The 13157-nt window shown below is 33.9% G+C and overlaps 1 protein-coding gene across 1 annotated transcript in view; it reads left to right on the forward strand.

Annotated features, from left to right (window-relative positions):
* Positions 1–13157, forward strand: part of cers6 (ceramide synthase 6) — a 34677-nt gene that overhangs the window by 18080 nt on the left and 3440 nt on the right. Inside the window, exons 5-10 of the mRNA XM_052606616.1 lie at positions 127–177; positions 1079–1171; positions 6110–6238; positions 6734–6840; positions 9291–9447; positions 13088–13111. Of these exons, the coding sequence (XP_052462576.1) occupies positions 127–177; positions 1079–1171; positions 6110–6238; positions 6734–6840; positions 9291–9447; positions 13088–13111 (561 nt within the window). The remainder of the gene's footprint in view (positions 1–126; positions 178–1078; positions 1172–6109; positions 6239–6733; positions 6841–9290; positions 9448–13087; positions 13112–13157) is intronic.

The following is a 13157-nucleotide window of genomic DNA, read 5'->3' on the forward strand; positions in this document are numbered from 1 at the left end:
TGACTGTATTTTCAGTCTTTTTCATTCTTTGATGTAGCTGAATTCAAAAGCTCTTTCAAAACACATTGTCTTGTGTCTTTATTAAGAGTCTCTGGAGATCATTTGTGTCTGTGTTTGATTTTAAAGAGCCCGTGGCTGTGGGACACCCGAGAGTGCTGGTACAACTACCCCTATCAGGTAGATTTATGCTTTCTGTTATATCAATTATAATTATTAAAAGGGTCATACTGTATCAAAATACTGTTGTTATGTAAATGAATTGCCAAAACGCATAATTTATTATTATTATTATTTTAACGGTGTCATGTAATTACCCCCTGAGGTCCAGCTAAAATATCAATAAAGGATTTTTTGAGGCAAACGGTCATAGTTTAGTTTTCCATGATTATATTTCACCCTCTCTGACTCTTAGGTCCTTTTTAAAAGTTGGAACTATTTTGCATGGCAATGCATTAACACCGCAGTCAAAAATAATCAAATCATTCAGTTATTACATTTCTAATGCCATTTTCGCTATCCATTAAAATTTTTAAAGTCAGGGTTTCCCAAACTAGGGTTCATAGAACTGCATTGGGTCTGTGAGCTGATGAGAAGCTAATAATTACAACATTAAAAAAACGAATTAAAGTATAAATTATTAAAAAGATTTGTCAAAGTTGAAATTTTCCAGAAATGGTTCACCCATAATTATGCACATGTAGTCATCCTCAAGCCATTCAAGAAAAAATTTGGAGAAATTTAGCATTACATCACTTACTCACAAATGGATCCTCTGCAGTGAATGGGTGCCGTCAGAATGAGAGTACAAACAGCTGATAAAAAAAAGTTTTATCAGCTATTTTGACTCTCATTCTGACAGAGAAAGCAGTGTTATAGATAGCGATTTCATATTTTAGCTAAGCAACAAGTTAAAACCTCTTAATAATGGCTTTGTTTCTTACAAACACGCAGCTTTTCACTTCACCAGATGTTAACTGATGCATTGGAGTGATTACTCCAATAATGTTTTCTCAAAATACTCATTAGGGCTGTTGTAAATGTGGTTCTGTGTTGATTATACTGTGTCTGACTTTTCTAGCCGCTAACCGTGGATTTGCATTACTACTACGTACTGGAGCTGTCCTTCTATCTGTCGCTGCTCTTCTCGCAGTTCACAGACATCAGAAGAAAGGTACGTAAGCATGAGTTTACAGCCTCTGATCTTGCACTGTGATCATGATCTGAACTTGAAAGATAGCGTTGTGGGAGGCAGTGAGCGATGCTTTGGTCTGGTTAGACGTGTCTGCTGCAGCGGTTTGAGTTTCTCATGAGAGGGACCGCGCTGGGTTTATTAGCAGTGACGTGTGGGTCTCGTTTCCTCTGCTGTACAGGGGCGGAAGGGCTTTTTTGGTTTCAGGGGAACTTCCTTTTTAAACGTGTGTATTCTTGACCACTAATAACTGCTTCCGCTTAATTTCAGCTGAAGCTTGCAGTGTTTAATATTCATTGTGTTACTTACCATATGCATGTAAGCTTATGGAAAAATACGTATTTATGATCAGTATGCATGATTTTCATTTTTATTAATGCATTGTCATGAGCATTAATTGCAGTTTTTAAATTAGCATTTGGAAGATACTTTAAGTAAATGGGTGTCCCATAGATTTTGCTGATTTAAGTTGTGTAATATTAATTGGTGGAAATGTATTTTTAGCTTTGGCGTTTTGATAATACAGGAGCAAGTGTGAATATTGTTAAAAAATATTGGTCTAATAGTGGTATACTGTACTATAATTAAATAAAAAAGTTCAGATGTTTGATTTATTAAATAAAGAATCCTGAAATAAATCAGTTTCCAAAATTGTAATAATATTTCACAATATTTCAGATTTTTTTCTGTATTTTTAATCAATAAATGCAGCCTTGATGAGCACAAAACACTTATTTCAGAAAATAAGACTTATTATCTCAAACTTTAAATGAACAAATAAATGAATAGCGAAGTACTTCAAGTCAAGAATTGTTTTCATGCACATGAACCAAATCATTTTGGTAATACATTTGCAAATATCTAATGATAAAATCTCTCTTGTAAATCTGAGTTTTTTTTTCTAATCCATTTTTTAATGAGACATTCTGTCACTGTGTGTGTTTCTTCAGGTCACACTGGGTTGCCCCGCCCACGTCAAATCTTATTGGTCCAAAAACCTAATGCTGGATTCACACAAAAATATTTTCTAAATTTGAGAGACCACAAACACTAGGACGAAAATTCCTAGATTTAACCATTTTGCTCTTACAGTGCGTGGTTGGCGTGATGTGACAAAGACAGCGCACCACACACCGACCGATTTTCATCTAGAGTTCTGATCGTGAACACAGGAAATCTCGCAAAATCTCTCGAGACTTGAGTATAATCATGGCTTCCAAGCATAACATGGTTTGTTATGCTTCCGTCTTCTGTCAGCTCACTCTCTGATTGGATATTGTTTAGTTTCACGTGATAATCTCCAGATCGTACACGTGTTTGTCCCAGGGTTCCCCGCACACATCAGGATTTCTAATCGGAAATATTCAACATATTCCGAGCAGATTCAGGAAAATCTGATGAATTAATCTTTAGAACGACCAAGATAATCGGGACATTACCTAGGATTATCGGAAGGAAAAAAAACGGCCCAAAAACCACCCCGATTATCTTGTGGTGTGTACCCAGAATAGCTCGCATAATTCATGTTACATAACCGAATTTATCTTCTGTTTTGCTGTTTGCTCCATACTGCTAAACTAAACTTCTGATGCTGCGCCTCGTTGGGACACGACGTCAGTCTTAAACGAATGTCATGTAAATGAATGCAAATGTAGACAAGCTGCCCTCAGCGCTCTCAAAAGCTTCATTCAGCTCCAGAAGCTGTGTAATTGTCCCGTGTTGATTACAACAGTGTCCTCTCAATGTAAAAGCGCTCTCCTGCAGCTGACATAAGTGATTTCTGTCACATCCGTGCTGGAGATTCTCAGCCTGTGTGTTTGAACAGGTGGACAGTTGCTGTCGAAGACTCCTTGAAATCCCAGTTAGCACCTGCAGTCTGTGCTTTAGAGATTTTCTTTGTCTTCTTTCCTTCACAGCCCCTCAGAGCCAGACTCATTTCTCCTCTCATTGTTGGCATGTTTTTCTGTTTTTACACTGTTTGCATGGCAACACACTGGTTAGGGTTTGTAAAAAAAAAATGCTAACTCTTCATATTAAACTTCTGCTATTAATTTTGTATATTTACTATATACAGTGTATATATATATATATATATATATATATATATATATATATATATATATATATATATATATATGTAATTGTGCATATAAAATGTGTTAATTACTAAAATCATAAAAAACTTCTTACTTGACATACAAGAACATTAACTGATGTAAAATATCATATAAAAAAACTTAGTCTACATGTATATATATAAAAAGAAAAAAATGCAACAAGGTTATTATGGTACTAATAAAACATTGAGTAAACATTGATTGATATTATAAGACAGTAACTAAAGTATTTTTATAAACTTGCTTATCAGCAGCATTGTTATTGTTCATTACCAAAGCCATTAATACATTTCATTACTTAATTTATTTCAGGTTGTTTATATACATTTTTATTTCAGCTATTTGCCAAGGCAACATTTATTTTCATTTAGCTTAAGTACTAAAATATCTCAAACTAAATCAAATAATATATATATATATATATATATATATATATATATATATATATATATATATATATATGTATGTATATGTGCATGTATATGTATATAATAAAAATGACTATAAAAATAAGTAGTTTCTTTACTAAAGTTAAAATAAAAACAGAAAATATAAATTCTAAAAACAATTACCTAATTATATTAATAATTATCTATTATATGTTTTTTTATTTATATATATATATATATATATATATATATATATATATATATAAAATTTCTTTTTTTTTTCTATGTACGGCTGACAGCAAACGAGACATGTTCTGACAGTAAAAAACTTCAAAACCTACGTACAACCTAAAACTCAAATACTATCTTTTTTTTCTGCCTTACATGTCCTTCGGTTTCCTTCAGGAAATGCAAATCTTGTTTTTCTTTGCTCTCTCCTTTCAGTTTTTCCATGCACGCATTGAGGATGTGCTCTGTCCCATTCCCACATCACCGGTGTAACCCTTCTCTGTTTGCCCTGCTTCTACTTCCTTCTGCTGTTTTTCACCCCACTGCACTTCTTCCTCATCTTCATCATCATCATTATCATCAACCTGCTCGCTGAGTCCGTGCAATCCCACAATGCCGCAGGGAAGCATGCAACACCTGGCCTCTTAAGAGCTTTCTTCAACAGACTTTCCTCAGTGAGAATAGAGTGCATGTGAGGACACTGAAGGCTCCTTCTTTATCTTGCAGTGTTTGAGAATGAAGCGGTTTCATTTGATTCATGGTTTCTTATGCACACATTAGCAAGTTGTGAATATAGTTGCTAAAATAGGGACATGCTGTAGCTATAAGGAAGTATTTATTTAATAAATAATGCAAACCTCAGTCCTTCCTTCTGCAGGACATTTCGGACTCTTAAAACATCTGAATATGCTTGCGTTATTATTTAAAAACACTATTTATATAAAAGGGTGTAACCACTGATCTATAATATAGTCATAAATAGATCAGTGGGTGTAACAGATTTCCAGAAATAACTTTGGTCAAGCTTAGTCATTGATTAGCAATTGGCAGTAAGTGCTTTCATCAGGGAGTCAACTTGAAGTATTTAAAAAAATTATATATATATATTTATTTATTTATTTTATTTATTTTTTTTATTAATGTTTTTTTATTATCAGTGAGTGTGATTTTGCATGTTTTTGTCATTTTAGTTTTTTTATGTTTATTTGGTTCTTAGTTTTAGTTTCAGTTTTAGTTATTTTAGTACTTCAAGTTAAACTAAAAGAAAATGTAAAATTATGTCTTTGCAACAGTTTGAAGTAAAATGAAAGTTTATTTTTTGTGTTTTATATTTTATACTTATATACATATTTATATTTCTCCTTTATATTTTCAGTTTACATTTATTCTATTTTAAAATATATATATATTAAAAAAATTATTTTCATTTTATTTTAGTTAATAATTATCAGGGCCTTAAGATTTCCACGATGCAGATGACAGACAGAATTACGGAATCCAGTCATAAAAATGGAATTTACTGTATAACGTGGAATTTCACAGAATTTGTCACATGTTGGATGAATAAATCCAAAGTAGGTCAGTATGCTACACTTAAATCAGATTACGATATGGACTATTTTCTGTAAATATTGAGCCACAAAAAGACTATTATAAATGAATCCTGTAAGTTCTGCGTATATGTGTTGATGAATCAAGTGCGTAGGATTTAGTAGTGATACTAGGACAAGTCACTACCAATATCCAGCAATTAGTAAATTGTCCCTAATAATGATTTGAATTAAACAATTAAATGTCTTTTGCCCGCTGTTATATCTTAATGAGAGAATCAAACCTCCACTCTCAGAATGAATGGTGCATACGTGTGGTTTTGTCTACTAGACATGAGTGATTCTTGCGTCTCCTGTCTCACTAAATGAGGATATAAATACACAAACTGAGTTTCGTTTCAGTAAAACTATCACTATTCATATACATACAGGAACTCAAAGGTCTTTATGGCAGCCCGTCAAAATAAAAGTTTTATTTAACGACAAAAAACAAAGAGTTTGTTCAATTTTCATTTGATTAAAAGATATATTCATGTTTTATGCATTCATTGACCTTAAATGTGTCTTATCATCTGAAACATGTAAGTTGCAGCTTCACTGGCCGCTCGCTCTAATGTAAACCTAGTGTTTGCAGGGAGTGTGGAAGATCAATAGTAGTGTGTTTACGGCATGACAGTTAACTTGGAGGCGCCAGTGCAATCATTTGCAACTTAAAATACTTATTCTCAGTCATTTTTGCTCATACAGAGTAATACATCTTTCGAATTTGTAAAATGTTTACTTTTATTTGTGTGCACTCACCTTGCAGGATTAAAGTACATAAAACGTTTCCACTTTCCATGTGACTTCCTGCAGGACTTTCTCCTGATGTTCCTGCATCATGTGGCCACCATCTCTCTGATCACCTTCTCATATGTGAATAACATGGTTCGGGTGGGAACGCTGGTCATGTGTCTGCATGATGCTGCCGACGTCCTGCTGGAGGTGACTTCCTGTTACAGAAAAGACACAATTCTGTGAATTATCAGTATAATCGTGTCAAAACCCACAGCAACAGGAATTAACTAGTTCATAAGTTTTAAAGTTACATATTCTGATTTTAATTGTGGGTAGTTAGTGGGCTGATCTATCAATTACATGATAAGGAGAGATCATTTATTAAAGCCTAGTCCGCTCAAATATACAAATGATTTTTAATTTACTCGCTTTCATGTTGTGCATGTGTGTATGTATATATATATATGTGTGTGTGTGTGTGTGTGTGTGTGTGTGTGTGTGTGTGTGTGTTACTGTGATACATAATGTGATAAAAATAAAGAAATATATTTATATATTTTTTTACTTTTTTATATATATGTATATATACCATTATATTGCACAATCAGGAATCAAGATAGATAGGTGATGCAAGATGTGCTATTTGCATGCATTAGATGTCTGTTGTGTTGATATAAATCCTGCTGCAAATTGTGTTTGTAGGCTGCTAAAATGGCCAACTATGTCAAATGCCAGAGACTCTGCAGCGTCCTGTTCGTCATGTTTGCCCTGGTGTTCATCAGCTCCAGGCTGGGAGTGTATCCTGTATGGTAAGTCAGCCGTGTCAGTAGCAGATGATGTGCTGGTTATAATGTCCTTGAACACCTCTGAACCTCTCATTCTCATCTGTATATCTCAAATCGTCTATTTGATCATCTTTACCAGCATTTTCATTTCAGGTTTTGACACCTTCAGTCAGTGATGTTGCCAAGTAATAGTTACTATGGCTACAGCAGAAGTGTGGAGATGTGGACGAGTTCAGAACGAAAGAAACAGATGGCCTTGTGCTTCTTACAGCTATAATAGGCATTTAATCACTGGAAGAAATGGCACGGGGCTTTAATAAAACCACTATTTTTAACTTGATTTCATTAGACCACTTTACTTCTCAAATAAACAGGTTTAGGCTAAAATGGAGCTGCGCATCTGTGTCGATTACCCCAAGAAATAACTACTAACAGTCATTATAGTTAATTAAACCTAGTATAATATTTTTCTTTACTGAAATAAAGATGATATAAAATAAATATTAGATGAAAAACTTAAATATTAGTATTACTGAAATTTTATTCATATTTTTTAATGGTTGTTTTTTTGTGTGTGTGTGTTAATTTTTGTTATTTTATTTTTTAAATTTTAGTAATTTTGTTGAGTGCTTTTGTAATTTCTGGTAGGTATTTTGTTTTAAATATGTCATTATGATTTTAGTAATCAGTTATATTTATTTTAGCAGATTAAGGAAAACTAAAATGAAAGATTTAGCCTTGGCAACTAGCTAAATATAAAGTTTACGATATTTCATTTCACATAGCACTAATAAAATTACAAAAACTAAAACAAAAATGTATATGAAATATAAAAATAAAAGCTAAATTCAAAAATATTAATAGATGCTCTCATATTAATCACTTACTACATGATATACTTTAAATAATAGTATATAAATACTTGTCATAAAATAACACTGCAGTGGAGAAATATTGTTACTAAAAGTATAGCCAAGTATGAATACAAACACACACTTGATTTTCCTACATGCAACACATGACTTCAGACATGTTTTATCGTGCATCATTTTTTGATGTCATCTCTTTTCACATGGTCAGAGAAGTACAGCATCATATAAACTTCCCAGCAGCAGCTTACAGGAGATGGATGCATGTGAGCTCTTTTTCAATTGCATTTGCAATCGCTGCATTACAGCAAAGTAAAACAATTTCTTTAATAAAAGCATTAAAATCCACCCTGTTTTATTATAGGCACAATGCCTAAATGTGCAATCGTCCATATGCAAAGGATGCATCTCCAGTCTTTCTGCTTCCCACTGATGAATTAGTGTTTGCAATTCTGACTACATCTGAATGTGGTTTGATCTGATCACATCACGTAACGTTTTGGACTCTATTGTATTTATTGCAGACCGCCTGCGTCTGATGTTAACAGCAGGTGTAGCACATCTCACTTTTTTCACACCCATTATTCATTTGATTTGATTGTATTCTTCAGAATGAATCATTTGTGCTTTTTCCTCTGGTTTTCCTTATTAACCATTTAATGCTGGGAAGATGTTTAATTCACTCATCTTGTCTAAGTGTCTGCTATGGCTTTTGAGTACTTCATTGTGAGACTCTAATGGAATTAGAGAAACAGTCTAATCTGGATTCAGCTGAGGAGGCGTGTGAGGAACTGATGATGGATGTGACAGCGCCATCTGAAGTCTTTACTGTCATTTAGTGATGATTATGAAATGGCCTTGACAGAGTATTCAGTTATATGCTGCAATGCTAGTTCATGTAAATTCTGATTCTGTCCCATTTTGTAGTTTGAGATTTGTGCAACCTGCGCTACAGTGGAAGCAGTGAAATCTGACCTTTCATTAAAGAGTCATCGTTATCGCTCATTTGCATTACATTTGATCTAGAGTCCTGCACAAATGAAATGTTGCTTTATTATTTTACAGTCATCATTTGTACACGTAGTTTTAAACTTAGTCCTGAAACAAAGTCCAAAAAGAGTTTATTTCCAGATCTACTGTAGATTTAGAATCACAGACATTCAGTGAGGTCTTAGAAAAAGGTTCAGAAATTTAACCATTAATATTATAACATTTATTATTTAGTATTAGCTTCTTTATATTTTTGTAATTTTGAAATGTGCTTTTGTCATTCATATTAATGGTAATTTATTAATATTATTTATTCACATTCTGAATAAGTTTTTATATTTTTTTCATTTTAATTTAACTTCTACAGCAGTAATTTTACTTTTTTTTTCATTTGACTTAGATTGTCTTAATATTTCTATAGCTTTAATTTACTTAAATTTTTAGTTGATTCATTTATAATAGTTTTAAAACTTATTTGGCATTTCTAATTTTCATTCAAGTTTTTTTTTCATTTAACAGTTTTGGTTTTAGATCACTATTAAGTTTGAAGCCATATTTGTTGAACATATTTGTCCTAATGAAACATCACCTTGTTGTAATGAAATGTGCTTGCAGGATTTTAAACACCACTGTGTTTGAGAGCTGGGATATCGTCGGGCCGTACCCTTCGTGGTGGGTGTTTAACGTGCTGCTCGTCCTGCTGCAGGCCCTGCACACCTTCTGGTCGTACCTCATAGTGCGCATCGCCTGCAGGGCCATCTCCAGAGGAAAGGTGAGGTTTCAGAAGAACACAGCTCTCATTGCTAGGGACTGATAGATCTCGTGCCATTCATTTAGAAATGATGTCATATGACAGATCTCTGACATGTTATTGAGATTATCAGACATATTTCAGATCATCTTTAGCCCTATTCAGACAGTAGTAGTTTTTCATGGCGGATGTTTGTGGAAATACATTTGAATGGCTCGTCCTTAGTGCTAAAACTCATGCGTTTGGATGAATATGTGTTCTCTGTGGAGGAGTGAATTCGTGATCCTAAACCATGGGAATGCATTTTTCTTTGGGCAATCACGTTCAGCATGACAATGAATTTAATAGTCATAAAATACTATTTTGTTTATTTAATAATAAGAACTGGATTGACACTCTGCGGTTATATGACGTTGCTAAAAAGAACATTATTTTGTGTATTTTTTTGTGTAATGCACTGTTTATGCGTTCTAAGGTTCACGATAGTGTTGGGCGATGTGGTCATTTTTCGAATCGTCATATCGTCAGCCCGTGAGATCGACGATACACGATATTATCGTGCATGGGTGGAGCTAGAGAGAGACTCTTTGTTTCTTGTCATAGCAGAACTATTTGGTGTTTTTAAACAAGCAGGTGCGCTCAGTCTAAATGTCAACGGTGAAAATCAATAGTAGATTTCATTTAAAGTCCAGCAGTTTAACACTAATATTGGGCATAAACGAACACGTTAAATATAAAATATTTAAAACAGCTAAGTTCATATATTATGAGTAAAGTTAAATTGAACTGATGCATCAGTCATACATGATGAGACCGACACACCGCCACAGAAACAAGTATGAAATGCATTCTAACATAACTGCGACATTAAACTATGCTATTAAACTATTAAACTAAATATTGCACGTATATACAGTAGGCCGTTCAGATTACTTGTTAAAGTGCAATGAAATGCCTTATATCTGAATATGATGTACAACTGTTTGTGTATGGAGACTTTTTAACGGCCGAAACTATATATTTTGCATGCATCACATTATAGTGTGGTGTGCATGAAAATAATAACAAGGCGGCAGAGCGAACTTATCATCCATAGTGGTTCTCACGTCCTTCTACGTCATCACCACATAGTGAGTGTTAGAAGTTAAGTGATCAGTCTTTAAGAGAAGGACTACGTGAAAATCACTATGGATGATAAGTTCGCACTGCCACCTTGTAATTATTTTGTCTTTACTTTATTTGTAACGCCTAGAAAGAGTTAATCTCTCATGTGTGAGAAGAGCATGTTGCTGTGTACCAGCCATTAAATGTGTGGGACACCAACTCCTTCTAATCCTCTTTTGCGCGTGCGTGGTGTGCGTGTGTTGTGTGTGTGTGAGAAATACGGTGCTGAAGTGAAATAGCTGGGCAGTTTAATAGCCAAATTATAATAGGCTGCCTAATAAAAATAAAAATAATAATAGTTATTATTATAATGTAATACATTAATAGGAGATTGAGACTAATATCGTCTTGATTATCGACAGAGAAATCTGCTTATGTCGATATGATACACGATACTATCGTATATCGGCACAACCCTAGTTCACAAAACACATTATTTTCATCATACTGTAAATTATTTTTGCTCCTCTATGCCCTGCCTTTCATTGATTTTTACAAAGCTCATCGTTTTGAAAAGTGAGGTGTGCTCTGTTTGGCCAGCTATCCAGTGCGTTGTGATTGGCCGAATGCTGTGATGTGTGTCCCGGTCAGAACACTGGAGCTACAAGTCAAAAACAATAAATCCCATTACAAACGAGGCATTTGTTGCATCCAGTGGGGACATAATTACTGATTATAATGACTTATACTGCCTTTTTACACGTTGCATTGCCTATCGCGCTGCGTTAACATTAAGCCATGTCTGCATTTGTGATCGGAGAAATGACAAACAACTAACAATGCTCCATACTGCTCAAAACTTGCATTTGAATCATCTGTGGCAAATTATTTAAATATGAAAATGTACTTACAGGCTTTGAGTAAGACGCGCCACTGTCCCACTTTATAAAAACAGCCTTTGTGCCACAGACGAATTGTAGTCTACTCTTCCAGGATCGGGAAACAGTCCTCCATAAAATGCATTGCTCACATCTGAATATTTGGGTTGAACTGTTCTGGAACAATGTTATAAATACAACTTTACCACTGATTTCTAGTTGCTCTTTTGGAAGGCAAAACAAAGTAGTTTAGATTTCACAATGAAACACGTCTTCACGACATGGCGATGCCGCAACAACAAAATTACAGTACAGCGAGAATCAAAGTTACGGCTTCTTAACTTTTATAAAGAGCTCTTTGGGTTTGAAAATTCAGTATTTGCACACGGGTATTTGCAACTTTACAGATCTTCTTCATGCACCAAGAGCATTTAACACTCCAAAGAGAAAGGAAAAATTTAAATCGCATCATATAACCCCTTTAAATAGTTTTGTCTTGCATTTTATCTCAAAATGTTGGATGCAGCCTTATTTACATAAAGAAAATATTTGACTGTTTGGTCAACTAGTAAAATGATTAGTTGCATAAGGCCAAATTTGTATAAATACATGCTTTTAAATTTTATTGCATACCTGTTGCTGCCATAAAAATGGCAAAATGGTTCACAGCGCAGTGCTATTGTCTTTTTTTTTTATCTTAAGAGCTCCCAGTATTCTTAAGATTCCAGTATTCAGTATTCCAGCATTTCAGTAATAATAATAATAATAATAATAAACAAAAGTGTACTTACTTAAAATGCATGCAGGTTAGCACATAGCTCATCAGTTTTCAAAGAATTACAAAAGATGTGGATTCAGATAGCAATTAAATTACCGTACGACCTCTGTGCTTGTCAAAAACAGTATGTAATTCAGATGGGAGTTTTCACACGGGTGGAGGAAGGAAAAACATTCTGGATTTGGATGGCAATAAAATCACTATCTAGCTCTTGTTAATGTTGAAATTACCTTACTTCCCTACGAGAAACAATTACTGTCTGAATAGTGCTATTGCTGCATTTATGAATGATGTAAACAGTTAACATGGAGTCTGAGGGAGTTGAATTTTCTGCTGATTACGTAGCTTTCAAAGTCAGCGTGAAATCAAATTGACTGTTTTTTACATTCGTGCTTGCTCCTGGTCTTATTGTTAATGATTAACTTACTGTGTGTTACTGCAAAAATATATATTTTCTTAATAATTATTCATCAAAATGCAATAAATTGTTTTATAATAAACTGATGTTACCAAGTTGAAGCACTACAATTCAAATCAATATTTATAGCTGTGATATTGCACAGAAAATGTCCAATATTGCTTATGTACACACATGCTTCATACGTGTAATGTGTCTCCATATGGTGTTCCAAACGAACATGAAGTTTGTATTTGTGTATACATGAGCAATTGAGTAATTTAATAGGAGATAAAAATGATTTTAAATAAAGCCTTTAAATGTTGCATTCGTGATCCAGTGATCAAAATCAGAAATCAATTCCCTCCCTACATGTTTTTCATGTTGTGAGCACTGTTTCGTGTTGAAACTGGCTTCACTAACTACTTTTACCTGATGCTTACGCTGTTTTCTACTGTTTATGTGATTCTTCTCTCTTGTTTGTCTTCCACGCTACCATCGAAGGCGGGAAAATGGAATCCTTTACATGTAAGTATGTGATTGAAAAAAAGAGTTTGGTGCAAAAAAAAAAAAT

The sequence above is a fragment of the Carassius gibelio genome, chromosome A9 (assembly GCF_023724105.1).
Source record: "Carassius gibelio isolate Cgi1373 ecotype wild population from Czech Republic chromosome A9, carGib1.2-hapl.c, whole genome shotgun sequence".
Taxonomy (NCBI): domain Eukaryota; kingdom Metazoa; phylum Chordata; class Actinopteri; order Cypriniformes; family Cyprinidae; genus Carassius; species Carassius gibelio.